We start from the raw sequence: 20,452 nt of genomic DNA, 5'->3' as shown, positions 1-20,452 counted from the left end.
GAAGATTGCAGTCAGTGTGGCCTTCCTTGATCTAATAAGAAAACTCTGTCTGCGTATGAAGCTTCTATATCTTGATAAGGGGCCCAAGGAAGTGCAGTGTGGAGTTTGGTGCAATTATGCTGTACGTTCAATATTAATAAACTCCAGTCCAGCTGCACGTTTTTATTCACTGCGGCTTAATAACTGCAGATCACTTTTATAGTTTCTGTAAGAAAACTGCAGCCAGCGTCACCACAGGCCCAGTAAATACACACACGCAGGTTTAGAACGGATTCTGCACTAGTTTGTGACAAAGTTAATATCTTCGGTTGTAGATTTTCCCCAGCGATGTGTTTAAATGTCTTTTTCCACATTATTAAATACATTGTTAAGCGCTGAGTTGATTCCCTGGGGTCCATAAAACCCCCCCCGAAGAAGAAGAAAAAAAGCCAACATTGCTGTGGTTGTGGTTTGATGACATGTGAAAACCCCCTGGCTGTCAGTAGGAGCTTATTTACCGTCCTCTCATTACTCCCGTCCTCCAGGCTTCACGTTACCTTTGTTACAGCCTCTCAGCAGCTGTCGCCCTTATTGGATTGGCGGTGAGAGATTGCCGCACGCCGCACAGGCTGCACGTTGTGTGCATGTGTTTTTTCCCCGGGTCATGTTTGCCGTTCAAACATACAAGGACTCGACCAGGCGCACATATTAAAATACATACTGTACGCAATGTACATGCAAACAGGGACAAAGAGAGAGACTAAAAAACACACCTGTGGCTTCCTTTCAGCCTCTTGTAGCCTCGTAGCAAATACAACCTCTTTGGATTAACGGAGCCTTTTCAAGATTTCAGCTCAAAGTCTTTATTTCTGTAATCCCGCGTGGATCATGAATCATCAGTGTCACCAGGCGCTTCCGATATCTAAGCACCAACCCTAACCTGGATAATCTACGAGTTGTAAACACTGTCTGCGTGTACAAACTCATGCTCTCTGCTTATAGACTGATGTTATGGTTAATCATTTATCTCCATCGTGCATGTTTCCCTGCTGAAGCTCAACGTGATATATCTCCGTTGCTCCGAGGCGTTCATTAGCCACACAAGAATTACAAGTGACCTTAATTAAAAGAAGAAACTTATTTTAAATTCCTCACAACTCACACGGCAGTGAAGGTCAGGTATGGACTCGCTGTTAATGAAGCTCCTTGCTGGTCACAGGTTGTTACCGTGGAGCTTTTTTATTCCTACACCAGCATCAACCTCTCCAGCTCTTCCTGTCAGCGCTCGTCCCTCCCTGTCACTTCCATCTGACACTTTCAAGCTTTTATTCTCCATCTTTTTCCTCTTGTCTCTACTCCCTCCTTCTCTCTGTCCGCCCTCCATCCTACCTCTGTCTCTGCGTTTCGGTAATGATCTAATTAAGGAGGGTTTTGTTGCCTGCCCACTGTGTATAATTGCCAGCGGGGTCTGGCCGTTCTTCACTCGGCAATTACGATGCGGCATTCCTCTGTTCCCAAATCTGCTAATTAAGCCTTAAGGACAGCGAGCCGATCGCAGCCGAGCTTTCGGGAGGAGTCAGGAATGCCCCGGTGCTCTCTTCACTCCTGGGACGCGCACAAGTACCGGATGGAAGAGCGGTTGCCATGGCAGCAATCACACGGTGTCAGATCCTGTGCAGTGGCTGTCAGTGTGTTGATTCACGTGGCTCCCTACGTGTGTGTGTTGTGTGTCTATCTGTTCATCTGTAACAACAATCCTGCTCCAGGTCGCCTTGTCTTTTTCATTATTACGGCTCAATCTATGAAGACGGGACGGACACCAAATAGAGCTTGTCACAGTTACCGTTTAGGTCCCCGAGTGGACAGGCTGTCATGTTGATTGATTGCATTGCCAGCGTGTGAAGTGCTTGCCTTGCAGTGTGTCCCTGCTCCGCTCTGCAACCCAACACTCAGCCTAACACGTGGCTTCTCCAAACCACTGTAAATCAGTTCTGTGTCCTTAAAACACACAAATACATCTGAATATAGACAAGTGCAATGGATGCAGCACAATGCAATTTTATGGTTAAGGGAGAAATGTGATGATTTTCAGTGTTTCTTTCCTCTGGTGTCTTAAAGGTTTTTTTTAATCGAGGAGTTAATGTTTTCATCTGTGTTTGTCTGCTAATCAGCAGCATTACACAAAAGTGATTGTACATATAAGCAGGAAACTTGGTTGAAACGTCGGTTTCGAGATAATAATGGAAGGATGTAGATTTTAAAAAATCTGGCATATTTAGGGAACTGGCATCTATGAGTTTGAACAATTTGCTCTGGCTTGATTCAATTTAATGGAACTATTGGAAGTGATCTCAACATTTGCATAATTTAGCCTAGCAGCGAGTCTGGAGGCCGACATTTCCTTCATGCGCTTAAAGAGGTTGACCATTTACAACAGGGTGGGCCAGCTGGCCAATAAGAGCCGACCTGGGACTTTAAAGATTCAGAGACAGGGGCTGAAAGGAGGAGCTGCAGCAGTGGACAGTTAGAGGAAAGTGAAGTGTTTTCTGAATATTTAAGCATGAAAACCTTTTCAAGTAAAAATAAAATGATCAACCAGAATATGAGCTAAATACGTCCCTTTTTAGAATCAGCTGCAGCTCTGGGTCTGACATCTGTAATAAAGTGGTGAGATATCAGGTTAGTTGAAGAACTGTCTGAGCTGCTGCAGACAAAGTGCCACTTTGTTTTTCTGAGCCCTGAGAGTTTTTATGCATTTTTCAGTCTCACATACTTGTTTTAGATTATTGCAACATGGAGGTGTTCACATCCTTCCTGCAGATATCAAAGCAGCCGTTTCAAAAGGGAAAAACTGCCTCTCGGGAGACGAGTGTTTTTGTTTGCCTACAAGGGCTTCATCTTCTTTGAGTGTAAAAATAAAACTGAAGTGACATACGAGGGAACACCACTGAAGCAAAATGGCTTTTTTTTAACGGTTTCATTATTTCATTGCATTACGTCATCAGTTATAACGTCTGCAGTAATGTGTACCTCAGGGGCATAATAAAAAATACAATGCATGTACTGCACATACTCTTGTGTACCACCTCCAAAACGTAATGAAAATGCTAATTTAAATTGCCTGAAACCTTCCTCACATGTTGAGGTTTGAACTCCACCACCTATTGAACCACAGCTGCAGGCAGTGGCACGCTATGTCCCTTATGTGGCAGATATTTTTCTCCAGTGACACAAATTTGCATGGAAATTGCGTGAATAACGTGCAGCTATTTGCTAAATAGCCTTAGAGTTGATATTTGGCATTAAGAGCATACACAGAGAGCGTTAATTTATTATGGATTTAAACTGTGCTACTCACTCAAAGCTGGGCCAATTGCCTGGATTTTATTATTAGTATTGGATATTTTATTAGGAAGCTTTACATAAGCCCTTAAAGGTTTTGACTCCCCCTGCTGAATTGTTTTCCATCTCACTTAACTGCGCTCTGCAGTAAGCTCGTTGTGAGAAATGGACAAACAGCTCTGGTGTCTTGGCTTCTCCAACTGGAACAAATGATCCCAAAGTGGCACCGAACGTGTTCCCCTGCTGTGGGCCCGGCCAAGCTGTGGTGAATTAAATGGCTTAAAAGGCAAATTAAATTAAGTTAATGATGTATCGGCATTTTCTTTTCCTTCTTTTTTTGTTACTGGAATAATTTAATCCAGCAACTTTCACTTCTCTAAAGTCACTGCGGCTGCACAATTATTAACTGCATATTGACCCTTTTAAAAAAGTTAAGTATAAGCTGTATATGAGCTGAATAAATAAAGCAAATACTTTTTCTCACCTCACTATACCAGCAGGAGTGTGAACACCGCTGCCATAAATATATAAATACAGTATGTCATGTACTATACTAAACAATTCTAATGTAATAGAAAATGAGCTATTTTCGTATGCCACTAACAATCACTGCACAATTGAGCTTGAGCTTAAAATGTTTTCCTAAAAGCTGTTGTCTTAGGTTACATTGATCATAAGTTAGTTTATTTGCCTTCCTTCTTCTTCATTATCTTATCTCAGAGAGATAAATGTGTGTTCTCTTGTTTTATGGAGCTGTTGAGCATTTCAGTTGCTGTAATAACACAATGAACTATTGAGTAGGTTTTTTCACAACATGTATTTTCCAAGGTTTTGTCTACATTTATGTGTTTGTTAACACAGAGACATTTTGTGGAGGGATGGAAAATGACCCAAGTAAGGACCCAGTACATGTTGGTGCAGATCCGGATGACGGAGATTATTTAATGGATCTTGATGAAAAGAATCTGATTATCTATGAGATCCAAATAACATCCAGATATAGTGAATTTAAATGTGGTCTCATTAGTGGACTGTTGGCAGAGGTATGCGATCTAATGAGTTCCATTCTAGTTTTATATGGTTGAAGCTCCGTAATTCTCTGCAGCCTTAGGGACCACATACGTTTCCTTCTCCATTAAAATTGATGTTCTGCTCAGATGACAACCTTTCACTTTCTTACGTAGCTTTCTCTCATTTCTGTTTCCTTAGGCTGCCAGCTCCAACCCTAGCAAACACAAGTCGATGACTGAGAACTCCGCCTCCCACGATGGACAAGAAAAGTGGTGCGTGTCACTGAGTCATTTAAATAAACAATGATGTTGTGTTTAACTCGCTGTGTCACAAACCTGACACGTCACATGTTTCCACAAGTGTCACAACAATTAGTTTGTCTCGATTACATTATATAACATTTGTGAGTTACATATTTAACTCCCTGTTCCTGAAGGCAGCACCGAGAGCTTATTTCCTTCAGGTGATAGCTCTCCCCTATCTCATACTGTATTCATAAGTCGACACAGCGAGAGCAGCATTTTGCATGCTGATTAGTTTGTTTTGGCGTGATCACTGCAGGATAATTACTTTCCCAGTAAGTGATATGATATGGTTTTGCATAATGAAGCACCGTTATGTGTGCCGCACCGTACGACCTGACAGAACAAATGGATGAAAAGGAATAACATTGTAGATTATAATGTTTAATATGGGTCGTTCGTCAAGCACATGCACACATGAATCCAGTTTGGGATTTCAGTTATTAATATTATTGCTCCTGTTATTTTGATCCGTGGGAGCAGGAGCGTTGATTAATTGACTGATTTTCATTTTCATTTCTTTCAGCCAACGGCTTTCAGACCAAAGCTGGTGAGGGCGGTGTTCAGAGGAAGCAGTTGCCCTATTCAGTGGAGACTCCCTATGGCTTCCATCTGGACCTGGACTTCCTCAAGTATGTTGACGATATCGAAAAAGGAAACACCATCAAAAGGGTCCACATCCAGCGCAGGGTCAAGGGCCCACCCAAATTCAGCACACTACCTAGAAACTTCAGTCTCCCTGGGCATGGAGCCAGGCCCGCCGCCAAGGACAAGGATAGCACATGGTCAGGAACATCCACCTTGGGGCCAAGGCCTAAATCACGGGTGACAGAGGTGCAACAATTATTTGACTTCAGGGCAAATGAAGGGGGGACTTCCAGCCAGAGCAACAGGGGGACAACCAGTCAGGGGGGTGGTTATGTTGCACCTAAGCCCAGAGATGAAACATGTACGGGGGCTCGAGGTGTTGAAGAGAAAACACCGGGGATGCAAAGTCGTCCGAACCTGCTCCGAGCATCAAGCATGCCCGTCACCCTCCAGCAGCGGAAAAGCTCTGATTCAAGCAGTCCGGATCGTGTTGTGGGAACACCAGAGAATGGCTCAACAGAAAACATCTTCCGTGCTTCACCGGATGTAACAGAGAGACGGTGCGTACCCCAGGATCGAACAGGGCTCCACCAGCAGATCACAGTGGCACTGAAGCGAGTCAGAGAGCTGGAGGAAATGGTTAAAACCATCCCGGAGCTTAAGGCCCAGATCTGCTCACTGAGGGAGGAAAAGGAGCGGCTATTGCTAGAGCTCCAAGCCCAGACCCAAGCACAGATTTCCACATCCCCCTCTACAACAGCCCCTGACGCTGGGTCACACACTCAGCCGGTAGCACACAGATCCTCAGAAGGGCTCAGTTTAGCCCCGACCATTCAACCTGCTGGAGTGACAAGCAGAGTTTCACAAAAAGATGAGAGTGCCTCAGCACATGGACAAATGGGCAAGTTGTCAGCACAAGAATCTGAGAGACTATCGCAGCCGTCAGAAAAATCAGACAAACCAAAAGAAGCAATAGAGAATCCACTAGAGCATGCAGGGCACAAGCTATCACAGGACACAGCAGGGCAGCAATTAACATCAAGTAGAGAGGCTATTAAAGATGCAGGGACAAGCAACATTCAAGATGCGGAAAAACCAAGACAACTTGAGAAACCAGACAGTGTGCAGATACTGCAGGAGAAGCTAATGATACTGGAGGATAAACTTACTCAGGCCAGCCAAGAGCTGGATAAAACTAATAGCCTTTTAAAGGAACAAATAGAGGACAACATGGTAAAAGAGGAGAAAATACTGCAACTGAGTGAGGGAGTGAGAGTGGAGATTTGTACTCCAGAAGTAGAGAGCGGGCCAAGAAGAGTGAGCATCGACACAGGAACAGTGACAGAGAGAGTAGATTTTGCGAACCAAGAGACAGAGACAGAATCAGTCGGTAGAGTAGATAAGGGTACAGATACAGATCAAATCTGTGTTGAAGTATGTGTACCCAGTGTAAGTATTGATCAAGTAACTGATAATAAAGTGGAAACACAAGACCAGGTCACAGACATGGAGGCAGAAGTACCCGAAACGAGCCCACCAAGACCCAGAGCCAACAGCATTGAAAGGGGAACAGTTACTGAGAGGATCGCCACTCAGGATCAGACGACCGAGACCCCAGTGGTTGAGAGGGTCAACCAAGTCACAGACGTGGAGGAAGAAGTACCTTCAACGAGTCCACCAAGACCCAGAGCCAACAGCATTGAACGGGGAACGGTTACGGAGAGGATCGCCACTCAGGATCAGATGACTGAGACGCCTGTGGCTGAGAGGGTCAACCAAGTCACAGAGACAGAGGGAGAGACAGGGACAGACCATCCACGGGGGCCGAGAGCCAGCAGTGCAGATCGGGGGACAGAGACAGAGAGGGTGGACACTGTAGACAGGGTGACAGAGACAGAGGTGGCACAGAGGACCGACCAGGTGACAGAGACAGAGATAGAGACAGAGAGACGACCAGGCAACAATCCAGCAAGAGGTGCAGAAGCAGAGAGTCCGGGTAGGGAAAGCACAAGCACAGAAAGAGTAGAGGAAGTCAGCACGGTGGTCAGTGAAAGCACGGAGGACCAGGAAGAGACCGAAAGAATTCAAAGAGTTAGTCAAAGTGTGGTAATGAAAGTCATCACAGAGAGTTCAGTTGTTGTGCAAGAAAGTGCAGCTGAGCAAGTTATAGCTTTGGGCTTTGTGAGCCAGAATGAAGAGAGTACCAGTCCAACTGCTTCAACAGAAGAAGACAAGGAATCTGTGTTTGAAACAAGTACGACTGCACAGAAAGACTCAGAAACTACAGAAATTACAGAGACAAAGAGTGTAGTGACAGAAACGGTTGAAATGAAGCCGATCGCCATGGAGAGTCAAGAGAAGAAAGAACTGGGAGAGGGTGAGATTGTGTGTGTGACAGTCAAAGACACTGTGTTCACTGATGTGGTTGTTACAGCAGCAGAGGACGCAGCTGTGAAGACAGTAGTTCCTGTCAGACCTCAGAGAGGCCGGAAGCTCTCAGCAGAGCCGGCACTGCCAACACCGCCTCAACCTCAGGCTGCACCTGTGCGTCCTCGCAGAGGATCCAGTGAAGGTCAAGCCAAGCAGCCCCAGACAAAGCCCCAGGCACAAGTACAGGATGCACCTCAGCCTGAGGCTCAATCTCCAACACAGCTCTCAGAACAGCAGGTCAAACCTGAAGCCCCGTCTGTGTCTAAGGTCGAGGAGAAGAGCCAAGCAAAGAAGCCTTCTGAGGAGTCTGCTGAGGAAAAACCTCCGTCAAAACCTCAGGCTGAGACTAGGGGTCCGTCCTCTGGTTCCAGTGGAGTCCAGACCCGTCCAAAATCAATTCAGTCTCACTCTCAAACCTCTGCAGCTAAACGGGGTTCAAAAGAGCTTAAAGGAACCCAGAGAGGGTCCAGTGTGTCACAGCCTCCTAGTCGTGGATCAGGAGAAGCCCAAACCCGCCTGGCTCGTCAGGGGTCAAGCGATTTGCAAAGTCAGTCTCAGGGCTCCCGTAAGAGTTCCAGTGAGACTCAGCCCTCTCACAAAGATCCCAGTGAGACACAATCCCTGCGCAGAGCCTCCAGTGAATCAGCCAAGCGACGTGGGTCAACTGAAGCCCAGGCCGCTCGTCGGGACTCCGGTGAGACCCAAACTCTTCGCAGAGGATCCGGCGAGTCTCCGACCTCACCTGCGGCTTTGGGCCAAGTCGTCACCCGGTTAACAGGGCTGCTGGGGGAGCAGTGGGCCCAGCTGGGGAGCAGCTCCGGAGCTCAGCAGCCAGCCGTCCAGCAGGAGATCCCGAGCACACAGAAACAGACAGCAGGGAAAAGAGCAGAGGCAGGAAAAGGAGCAGCAGCCAAGCCTGTGGGGAAAACAGTCCCTGCAGCAACAACAGGGAAAACGGCAGGAAAACCGGCAGGAAAACCGGCAGGGAAACCAGCAGGGAAAGCAGCTCCTTCCAAAATGAGCTCCATTCAGAGTCAACTGGTCAGCTCCCTCAGTGTCCTCTCTGCCTTCTACTCACCAGCTCAGAAAGCTGCTGCGGCCAAAAAACAGCAAGAACAAGGTAGGTCCCGTGGTTCAGTCCATCCCCCCATTGTTTATACCGTATACACAAGTATTCATCAGTTTGTCACATACCTACTTTTGTAATTGTAACACAAGCACAGCACAGGCCCTCTCTCCCTCTCTCTCTGTCTCTCCATCTCTCTCACACACACGTTTCTACAGCTATCTTAGTAAGGACACTCATCGGCATAATACATTTCCTAGCCCCTTACCCTAACCCTAACCATCCAAACTAAATGCCTAATCCTAACCCTAACTCTTAACCTAACCTGAACTCAATTCGAACCCTAACCCTAAAACCAAGTCTTAACCCCCAAACAGTCCATTAAAGGGAGGGTCACAAAATGTGGACCGGCCAAAAGGTCCTCACGTTCCCAAAATGTCCTCACTAGGTTGTAGACTCAGACTGGTTCTCACAAAGATAGCTGTAAAAGATCACACACACACACACACACTCACTCACACACACACATCGAACAGGCGATGCTTTTCTTCTATCCCTTTAGTTTCGCTGTTCTGTTTCTGGCCCAGGAGCTGAATCACTCACACACTATCACACACATATTTTGTATTCAGAGTTCATTTTAAGTTCAGTGATGGGAGTTCGGTATACAGCGGTGCTTTTAAGTGCATTGTGGGTGTGTGTTGTGTGTGTTGTGTTGTCACTGTTTCTTTGGGGTCACTGAAAACATCTTTGACGTCTGACCTTCTCAGCGTGGCATTCTTTGACCTTCGATGAAACCAGTGTTCAGCTCCCACACACAAAAACCACTGCTTTCCCACTGAGAACCCTTAACTCCTCCGGGTCACCAGACTGGAGATTTGCACGGATGAGTGCTGTGTTATCTCCGAAGAAGAGAGGGAAGGTTAAATCACAGCATTGTTTTATTTATTAGACGTTAGTAATAGATTGTATTCAAATGCCAAATATAATCATAACCTCCCCTCTCCTCCCGCTGCCTGCTGTTATCTCCTGGGAAAGCATCACTCTCCTTAGATGGTGGTCTCTGGGATCTTTTTTTTTTTTTTTGGCTGGAAGCCACACCCTTATGTCCTTGCATAAAACATAACAGAGCCTCTGCATCATGTCTGCTGTCAGGCACAGTGTAGACAGCCTTTCCGGGCTGAGAGCCAGCGGAGGAGCCCCTGTAGAATCAATTATTGGGCAGTTACACACATAAACGGACCTGACAATGTCAAGGTTGTATGTTGTCAATTATCCGGACCCAGTGTGGCCCTGTGTTAAGTTTCTAGGGCTGCAATTGTCTTAATTTGGTCAGTACTCGTAGCAAAGTAATTGTCATCTTATTATATTTGCACATTCCTGAAATAAGGTCTTCATGTCAACTATCTTCTTGTAGTTTTATAGATTTCTTTGTATGGAGTGTACAGATCCGGCCTTAATCTCCCTGTTCTCTGCCAGCGAAGGGATCCCACCACATTTGAGGAGCTGTACATGCTCGTCATTGCAGCCAGAGGTTCTTCGATATCATACAGGCTCATAGAAAAACACCAAGAAACAAGAAAAACAAGCCGACATGTGCAAACTATTATTGTCTGTCTGAGCCACCAGTGCCAGTATAATGTGCTTCTTGCTCGTAAACCTATTATCTGCTCATGGTTGAGGAACATGCACCAATTATTCATCAATGTTATGACTTAGAGAAATAATTTGAACCAACAGGGGATTCACAGTGGTGGCAATGGAAAGTTATGGTATTATTTTCATTTGTAGAAGAGTTAAAGAAAATTCACCAGTGTCTTAATAAAGTGCAAGTTCTGAGCCTCCAGAACAGCCCCAGTGCTCCTTTGCATATGTTTCTGTAACTTTACTGGGGGGATAAACCACATTCTTCCCTTTGATGGGTTCACAAATTCAAGTTCAATTGGATTTAGCATTCAAGGTCTTAACATATGATTAATGTCATTGTAATACTTCTAAAAACATTCAGAAACCCCTCATGTCCTTTTTTCACTCATTTGTTCATGTTTGTTCATTTCCTTTATCCCCTGTTGTTATGTGTACAATACACATTTTGTGTATACACATCATTAAAACGACTTTACATATATATGTTATGCTATAATATATCAAATAGGTGCAGGCAGGGAGAAACACCATGCTGTATTTTGTGTTTAGGAGTTTAAAGACACATTCACTTTCTCCACACAGACACAACATTAACACACAAAGTCTCTCTCCCTTCTTTCTGTCTCTTTCCATGTGTCCTCTTCTTCACCAGGTCTCAAATCCATCATGAAGAAAAATGGAGTTGCTGACAAGCAGGGCACCAAGGGAGCCAAGAAAAACCTGAAGTTCGTTGGAGTGAATGGAGGGTAAAGTAGTCCTCTTTAATCAATGTTGGCGGTTGTGTGTTTGTGTGTCTGTGCATGTTTTGATACTCTTTTATCAACAGGAGACTGGGAACATAATACCCCAATAATTAAAGACAATATTCAGTTTTCTTCAGATTTGATTTTGCAACATTCTCCAAAAACAAGGATTATTTCTCCTTTTTCTGACTTGTCAGGTGTAAAATCTTACATTCTGCAAAGTGGTTTCAGTCGGATTAGCCAGACAATAATAACTCCAGGTGATTTTGGTAAGAAGTAGACTTAGTGAAGTAGTCACATAATGAAACCTGGATTATTGTTCCTCTGGTAGAAAGAGCAACATGTGCAGTGTTGGTGCTTTTCGAGCAATAAGACACTTTGAATCCATCCAGGTAATCAGCTTTATTTGTGTTCGTTGTTGGGAATTTTAGCAAAGTAAATATTCACTGAGGCGTCTGTGGGCTGTGGTTTTGGATCATTAGATAAAATGATGGCTGTTCTCTACACTCAAGATAAAATGAACTCCATCTATTTGGATGATGAATATGTTTTTAAAAACTGTTATTTTTCAGTTAGTTCAGAGTCTTCTCATTGTTCATGTGGGTGTGACCCCACCGACTCTGAACCTCACGTCTGCTGCTAGCTGCAAGTGTGAGTGTGCGTATGAATATGTGTTGTAGGTCGACGTTATGTGATGTGTGTTGATATCTCCCTGCTTTGTATAAGAGTGCTGCTATCTGTGTTTGCTGATGCTGGATGCGGCACATGTACGTGTGTGTGTGTGTTATGAATTTCAACCAAGCAGATGGTAGTGGGTGAAAGAAGCTGAGCCAGTGGCCGGAGGCATTATGTTTTCAGTTTGTCCGTCCGTCTGTATGTACATCTCATTATTTTAACACAATATCTTAAAAAATGCTGTGAGAGAATTTCTTCAAATTTGGTGCAAATGTTCATTTGGACTCGATGATGAACTGAATATATTTTGGTGGTCGTGGATAAAAGGTCAAGGTCACAGGACCTCCTGTTCTTGACATGATATCATTTGTTATTAAGAATTACTTTGTATTTATATTTTTATGCTCAGGCACTAAAATTACTAAAATAATAGACGAGTGCAAGAGGAAACAATGAATCATAAACGGTTCATACATTAGTTTGTGATTGAAGGATTGTGATCAGCTAAATAAATAATACAGCCACTTAAATTAACTATAATTAATCTCTAAAGTTGTTAGATATGTATCTTGTCGGCCATTAGTCTGAAAAATTATAAAATAGAGAATTGTGGGTGTTCCCATACACATCTAATCACGTATTTATTTTTGGTAAAAGTCAAGTTCAGTTCAAGTCCAGTATTCCTCATCACTGATAAGGAAAGTTGTGACTGGGTGGTAGCACCTCCTGTGTATGAAGCAAGTTGCTGCTATTAGAACATTTGTTTTATTCCCTGGTTCCTGCCCTTGCATTCCTGACTTACACAGTTTTATGACCTGCTCCCCTTCGCTTTGTTTTTATAGAGACGAGCTGTGTTGAAGTCTTCCTCCCTGTCTCAGAATCGAAACATGGCCACTCTCCAGAGCAAACAGATTATCAGAGCTATTACACAGATCCACCAGAGGGACAGACCACACCTCATTTGTCTCCTCTTAATTCTGTCATAGGACAAATCCCAAATAAATCTAGCAAATGTTCATTATAATGAGGGAAACAATGTTTTCTCTGACTATGTTTAGTCTCTCACCCACACCAGGAAGTGGGCTGCTGTTTGTGTTTCTCCTCTTTTGGATGCTCTCTAGCCTATCGCTCATCTCCCCTGAGCTCCTCTGGAATCCAGGGAATGTTGTGGCCCCTGAACGCCTCTTGTGGTGTGTGTGTCTGTGTGTGTGTGCATCTACAAATAACAAGTATGAATCAGTGGCATTCAGTATAAGACGTATCTGATTGGCCTCACAGAGGTACCTTCATGATACACCCCAGGTATCACCCACACACACACACGTCCATGTTAATCTCCACATCTCTAAATATATCTCTCCAGTTGTCCCCCCCCCCCTCTGAACAAGGTCGTGTTTTCTTAAAGGTTTCATATGTGCGTGTGCAAACATACCTATGGATTTTTATGTATGTTTAACTGTTTGAAGGATGTTTTGGTTATTTGGGCCGAGGCTGCATTAAACAAGCATCTCCCTCATGTAAGGCCGGAGGTCACGAGGGGAGTAACCTGTTAGTATTCATGTAGCCTCGGCCAAAGTTTATTTTACCCCTTTTCATATTTGTTTTAGCTCGGTAGGTGTTTCACTGATGTGGCCGCTAGTATTGAATTTGTATACACGTGTTTATTTTCAGTGAAGAAATATTGGTTGAACTTACCAAAGTTCGTCTTATATCTTTTAGAATCTAAATTTGGTTTAAGAAGGGGGTTCTCACTTTTTGAATGTCACCTTCCAAAATCGGACCTGAGTATGAAAAAGTTGCACCACAGATGAAACTAGAATGTTACTCAGAGATTACAGACCTCAACCAAGGCCCAACAGTCAATCAAGCTGCACCAGAATGCTCACACTCATAGATATCCGTTCTCCATCAAGACCTATGAATAAGTGTTAAAGAAAGTGATCATGATCTGCAACAACAGGATATGAGTTCCACAAATATATATGGAAATTGAGTGATTTTTGTGAAATCCTGCGAACCATCAAAAACATGTAGACATAAACATAACAATGATTTTTTGTCGTCCTCCAGCTACGAGACGACCTCCAGCGAAGAGTCCAGTGGAGACGAGAAGACGAAGGTGGAGGTGGAGGTTGAGGTAGAGGAGGAAGAGGACAGCTCAGAGCCAGAGGTGGAGAAGGAGAAGGAGAAGGAGAAGGAGAATGAGAAAGAGAAGGAGCCTGAAGCGTCAGAGAAGCCTGAGGAGGCAGCAGAGACCCAGGCAAAGGATGCAGAGGTCCCTGCTGAGGGAGGAGGTGCTGCTGCCGGAGAGGAGCAGAGTGAAAGAGGCCTGATGGATCCACGGAGCAGCCAGGAGCTGCAGGAGGAGCAGGCTGAGCGGTGAGTCACAGCTTCAATTATAGTGATGTATTAGGTTGTTTCACTGTCACCAGCAGTCGAGGCTTCGCAACAGCTTTTAGTGCGTCTCTACAGAAACACACAAGGCCTCCGAACTGTGAATGGTCAATGTTGGCTGTTTGTTTCTTCTCTCCTAAAAGTTTCTAATCTGAGTGTTATCTACAGAAAGTGAGAGTGATTGAAGCTAGAAAAAGGTTGAGTTATTGGGTGTGTTTTTAATACCTGCACTGATTTGTAGTCAGGTTTCTGAGGTAACTGCTTCAGTGTCCAAGTTTCCAGAGCTCACTAATGAACTGACCTAGCAAGGATATCACCAAAAACACTTAGAAGTTTACAGTTATAACACACATGCAGGAATTAAAATGTGTAACTACATTCAATAAACCAACTAGAGTGTCACCAAATCACACACACTCATAGATCAGATATCAGATAACGTGCCAATTATTCCCTGAGGCAAACATTTTAAAATAATAATGTCCAATATGAATAATGTTATTTATGATAATGATACATAAACTTTAGATTAACGTTGGACCAAAGATCTCATAAAACGTCATAGCTGAATTAGCACCAATAGCTGGACTTATGTGGTCAAGTGGCCTGTGGCAAACTATGTGTCTTTAAATGTTGCATCAGAGCGATATTAGGGAAAGTGTTTAACCAGTGTAGGTTGTGTCGTTAAGTTAATGACAGAATATAAATTACTTTACTCTGAGCAATATAATTAAAACACAACAGGCTCCCTGTACCACACGTCTTTAAAGATCACAGGGTTGTCGGGTAGGAACAAGCTCGTGCTTTGTTTTGTGTCCAGCTGCTGCCGAGATACTTGGATAGAATGCTGATTGACGCTTTAATATACAGTGCACCTCACACACACACACACACACACACACACACACACACACACACACACACACACACACACAAACACACACACACACACGCACACAAATCCATTTAACACACACTCATTACTACATACACTTCTGTTCATCCCTGCCTACCTCTTAATATGTTGCACAGACTCGTTGCCACACACGTTCACACACACGCGCACACACACACACACACACACACACACACACACACACACACACACACTCACACACAAGTGTCACACAAAAGACACGGACTAGCATTCACCCTTAAGTACCAGAGGTCCGGGACAATAAGCAAATAACCAGAAGTGTTGTTCTTCCTTTCACTGAATAATGACTTTTCTGCCTCAGGTACTTAAATAGAACTGGGGGCCGTGGGGGCCAGACATTAGATGGGGCCCCTGGCAGAGAACAGGACATATACTAGGCCATCACTCACCACCTACATATATGTGTGTGTGTGTGTGTGTGTGTGTGTGTGTGTGTGTGTGTGTGTGTGTGTGTGTGTGTGTGTGTGTGTGTGTGTGTGTGTGTGTGTGTGTGTTATGGATGGAGTACACACAATGATTGTGACCTACTCAGGCTCAGTGTGCATGATGGACGAGCATCACAAGCAGTGAATCAGTGTAAACTGTTACCATAGACGTATGCATGTGGTATCAATGTGTCACAGTGTTGACTGATGTGTCGTGTGTGTGAGTGTGTGTGTGTGTGTGTGTGTGTGTGTGAGTGTGTGTGTGTGTGTGTGTGTGTGTGTGTAAGCCTGCAGGGTATCTTTTATCTTTTGTTTTCATCCCAGACTGATTTTACACAGAACCACAGAAGCCGTCTCTCGGCCACATGTTTCCAGACTTGATGGTATTTCCACATTGAACCTGCACAAAACACAACAATGGAAAGAACAGATGTGGAGAGTGATGGGTTACACGTGGATTTGTTTTTTTTTAAATTCTAAAGTTCTCTGTAACGGGCGACTGAAGACTTCTTCTTAACGTGTCAACTTGTTCTTTGTTCTCAGGGAGAAAGTTGACAAAGCGTTTATCGATGCTTGCATCTATGTGAAGGATCGTATGGAAGAGGTTCCATCGCCTGATAAAGAAATGGTATGGATTTACACTTAGAATAAATCTTTGTTTTCTTTCACGTTCAAAGTTAGTATAACCTCTTGTAATGTATTTACTTTTCTGTCGCTGGAATGATTATGTCGTCTTTACTGAGCTTTCTGACGTTAATGAGTAGAGTGATGGTGGTTTACTGTGTGTTTCCTACAGTAAAAATGCAGACGTGCCGTTTTCATTCCCGTCTTTCATCTCCTCCCTCTCTCCTCAGCGTCAGGTTTTAGTGGTGCTCTACCAGGAGTGGTTCAAGGTGTCCAGTCAGAAGGACTCGCAGGCCGACACCGTCAGACTGTACCTGCGACAGGTGGGCTTGACCACGCCCACTCTTCTGCCATATGTGGTCAACTTGACAGATGGCAACGGGAACATGGCGCTGCACTACAGCGTGTCACACTCCAACTTCCCCGTGGTCGAGCTGCTGCTGGACACTGGTGAGATCCACACACACGGCTGAATGCAGAACAGATGAGGGCAAGATGATGCTCAATTAGGTAGTGAAACCCTGTGTGTGTGTGTCTGTGTGTGTGTGTGCAGGTCTATGTGAAACCAACAATGTGAACAAGGCCGGCTACACTCCAGTGATGCTCGCTGCGCTGACAGCTGCTGAGAGCCCCGGTGATCTAGAGGTGGCTCAACAACTTCTGAGACTGGGAGATGTCAACGCTCGCTCCAGACAGGTAATAAACAGGAAGTGCTCCCAGCTACTAACACGCTCTCTCATATGGTCACAGGCGGTGCAGACTGAATTTCAGGAAGAGTAGATATAGGAATTAAAATAAACTTCTCCGGGGGATGTGAGGATATTTTTTTACAAGTGGCTACTTTGTAGAAATACAGGTAACATCAGCTGTTTTCTCAAAACATCTTCAGAGGAAAATCAAATCTACTGACAAGAAGTACACTAGTGTTTATAAGTAGTGTGAATAATTTATCTCTTGGTTAACAACAAGAGCTGTTATGACCTTTAACAGTCGTATCGGTATCAAGGTTTGGTTTGCTGATATTAACTGATATGAAAACTTTGATTTTACTGAATAAACAATCGTTTTATGTTTATATTCCCGAGGAAACACGGCAAACAGTCAAGTCAGTAGCTTCCTTTTACATTAAAGCTTAAAAGATACTTTAAACATCCCGCATTTTATTAATGTAATAAATTTTCATGATTAAATGTTTATCACAGGCTTAGTGCTTTTATCCTTTGATGACTGTTTCTTATTTGTTTTTATGTTATTATTCTATGTTTATCTACTTGTGTGATGGTTTATTATCCAAACACTTTGAAAGTTTGTTTTGTGCGATAGACATAAAGAGATGATTATTAATATTATGAAAACTATATAGATCTGGTTTTATATATATTTTTTAAATTTATACTGGTTTTGAATCGATTTTATGATTACATTTTAAAATATCAAGGCTCAATTTCATTTCTTTCTCATCAGGGTTTAATAACATCTTAGGAATCATTAGAAATGTATATATATATATATTGGCCAATATATCGGTATTGCAAATTATTTCTTCCCTATAGCCCCCAAGAATCCATATCAGTTGTGCTGTGATTTATAGCCCATGTTCCGTGTAGACATTGACCGAGTGTAAGAGGTTTAGTCTGAATTTATCCATCTTACTGGTCTTCACATGAATTTCTATAAGACTGTGAGTTTTGTCTGTTGAAGTTTTAACCAGTATAAAGTTATTACCTGTCACTCACTCGTTACACGATGATTCTGATCTTCTGAGACGGTTTTGTCGAGGTCACTCACTCTTCCTCCTCCAGCTCTCCTCCCGACCCTGCGTCTCTCTTAATCTCTTTATCCCTCATATATATTTATATAGATTATCCCCTCAAACTCCCCACCCCCCTCCCACTGTTTGCTTCTAATTCTGTTTCTCACTCCTTCTCCAGGCGGGCCAGACGGCACTTATGCTCGCGGTGAGCCACGGTCGCGTTGCCATGGTGAAGCTGCTCTTGAGCTCGGGCGCGGACGTCAATGCTCAGGACCGCGAGGGATCCACAGCCCTGATGTGTGCGAGCGAACACGGACACGTGCACATTGTTCGTCTGCTGCTGGAGACGGGTCGCTGCGACGCCGGCCTCGTGGACAAGGTGAAGGGCTGAACTCACATCAACTGGTCTGCTGTCAAAACTGAAGATGCTTTACTTCTCATTATGGTTTAGAACGGGCACATTCAATAGTGACACTTATTATGACATATGGAGCCAGGTTAAGATCTTACTCAGATTGTTAGACCAGATACGCCCCCTTACAGACCAACGTTGAGTGGCAGTCCACTGTGACATCACTCATTGGTTTCGAAACCTTGTGTCTGGCAACCAGAAACCAGACATTGCCATATTTGGTGGAGCAGGGGGTGGAGCCTGACTGCGAACTTGCCCACCAACACCTGAAACCTGCACCTATTGGATGGTGCTGGCTGTCAGTCACATGGTATCAATGCCTCAAGGTGTTAAGTGATTTATTGTTTAAATTTACACAATAAAATCTTTGAGAAAATATTTACTGAAATCATAAAACAAGAAAGAAGTAGCAGCAATTATTCCAAATTTTCTATAAAAACTGACGCCCTCTCCTGGTCATTCAAGAAAATACAGATTTCAATCCCCTCGACATTGGCTTCACTTTTTAGACCCGTAGTTTAAATCCATATTTTGATCTACAGTCTATGGTTATAACTCTACTTTTATAAAAAACTACGAGAAATGAATGAGTTGATCTCTATTGGAAAACTTCAGAATGGCTTCACCTCTGGTCCCTGTAGTGGCCACGTTACTTTCTAATAGAGGTTAATTCTTTACAGAGGATCACTGCATCACTTCTGATACTCTGCAGCTCTCACCACACTAACGGTCACGCGGCTCCTCGTAGGAAGTGTCACTACGTATTAGGACATCGCTGTGTTCAGCTTAAGGTGGCCGGTGTAGCTGTAGACATACAGGGCCCGGGGCCGGGGCCTGGACCCTCACATAGTAGATTGATTGTTCAACCAAGTGCATTATTGATTCCTCTGGATTGCTGATTCCCTTGTGCAGTCGCAGTCAGGGAACCAGTCGCAGCGATGCCTTGCTCAGCCACTGGACTGCTCCATTGCAAACAATACTGTGAACAATACTGCTGCTGCTCATACATCATCTCAACCATTCAAGCCGGACCTCCACTCCTGCAATCACCCCCCTGGGCTCTGATTCTATTGTCCCTGAAGGATTCACAAAACCCTGTGTCCGAGATGATGGAGAGAAATCTGTAAACCATATTATCTGCTGTGTGATTGAATCTTAAAACAGGTGAAATGAGCAGCTCTGGAAGGTCACTTACCTGCCGGTTCGCAGTAATATCTAAAGGCTGCATAGTATTTGCTGAATAGAAGAGATGTTGCTGTACAAGGCCAGTTTACTCAGCCGTGGAAATTTATAGCTGCTTGTCTTGAATCGTGTGTCAGCATCAAGCTCACAACTTAATCTACAGAGACACAGGCTTGTAAGGGAAGGCATCGTGAAGAGGTTTGTTCTTCCAGGGAAAGAAAGGGAGTTTTTGTGCAAGGACACACATATAGTTTTTTCTCACGCAGTTGGATAATTGTCAAAATAGTATTATTGTTATTTGGTCAATGGATGGTATAAATTGACAAAGGGGTCACATGCTAAAGTATGTTATTATAGTTAAAGAGATGAGTTAGAACATCAAGGCCCAATTTATAGCTACATTTAAATTCACCTGATCCCTATTTATTATCTGAGAAATCAATAAAAAATTGGAAAACCGGTTCCTAGATCTGTTCCCTGATCTGGATCCTCACCTCCTCATAAGTCAAATGTAATGACTTCTTTCTTGGGTCATGACTCACGGCTCTGCAAAATGTCAGGGAAATCTGTTATTGTTGTGGAATCCTTCTAACAAATAAACAAACAAACAAACAACATAACCTCCTCCGAAGACACAACATTTTCAATTTCCTGTTCCTTTCATACGATTTCCTTTCCTGACGTCCCACAAAACCTCTCGGATTCAACTGTACGCAGGCAATTTCTGCACAGTGCAAAGAGGCTAATCTGTGGATGATTAGTTGCACCTTGTTGATCTGTTGAGATGTGTTTGCAAGAGAGGTTTTAAAATTATTTTCACTGATTTGAAAGGAGGCAAAACGTTCTTCCCAGAGATATTTCGAGATACTGAACCCAGCAGAATATGTGCTCTAATGTCCAGCTTCTAGATAACGAGCAACACAACACTGCCTCCTTCAGGAT

General features: G+C 43.8%; 1 protein-coding gene across 2 annotated transcripts in view; it reads left to right on the top strand.

The window, feature by feature from the left end:
* The window catches only part of kank4 (KN motif and ankyrin repeat domains 4), a 72,436-nt gene that overhangs the window by 48,903 nt on the left and 3,081 nt on the right, over positions 1-20,452 (top strand). For both annotated transcript variants that reach the window (XM_061078844.1, XM_061078845.1), the window contains exons 2-9: positions 4,531-4,604; positions 5,161-8,772; positions 11,018-11,111; positions 13,854-14,162; positions 16,083-16,167; positions 16,394-16,613; positions 16,717-16,859; positions 18,095-18,295. In XM_061078844.1, the coding sequence (XP_060934827.1) occupies positions 4,589-4,604; positions 5,161-8,772; positions 11,018-11,111; positions 13,854-14,162; positions 16,083-16,167; positions 16,394-16,613; positions 16,717-16,859; positions 18,095-18,295 (4,680 nt within the window). In that variant the 5' untranslated portion in view covers positions 4,531-4,588. The remainder of the gene's footprint in view (positions 1-4,530; positions 4,605-5,160; positions 8,773-11,017; positions 11,112-13,853; positions 14,163-16,082; positions 16,168-16,393; positions 16,614-16,716; positions 16,860-18,094; positions 18,296-20,452) is intronic.

The sequence above is a fragment of the Limanda limanda genome, chromosome 9 (assembly GCF_963576545.1).
Source record: "Limanda limanda chromosome 9, fLimLim1.1, whole genome shotgun sequence".
Classification (NCBI taxonomy): domain Eukaryota; kingdom Metazoa; phylum Chordata; class Actinopteri; order Pleuronectiformes; family Pleuronectidae; genus Limanda; species Limanda limanda.
This window is presented reverse-complemented; position numbering and strand designations above follow the sequence as displayed.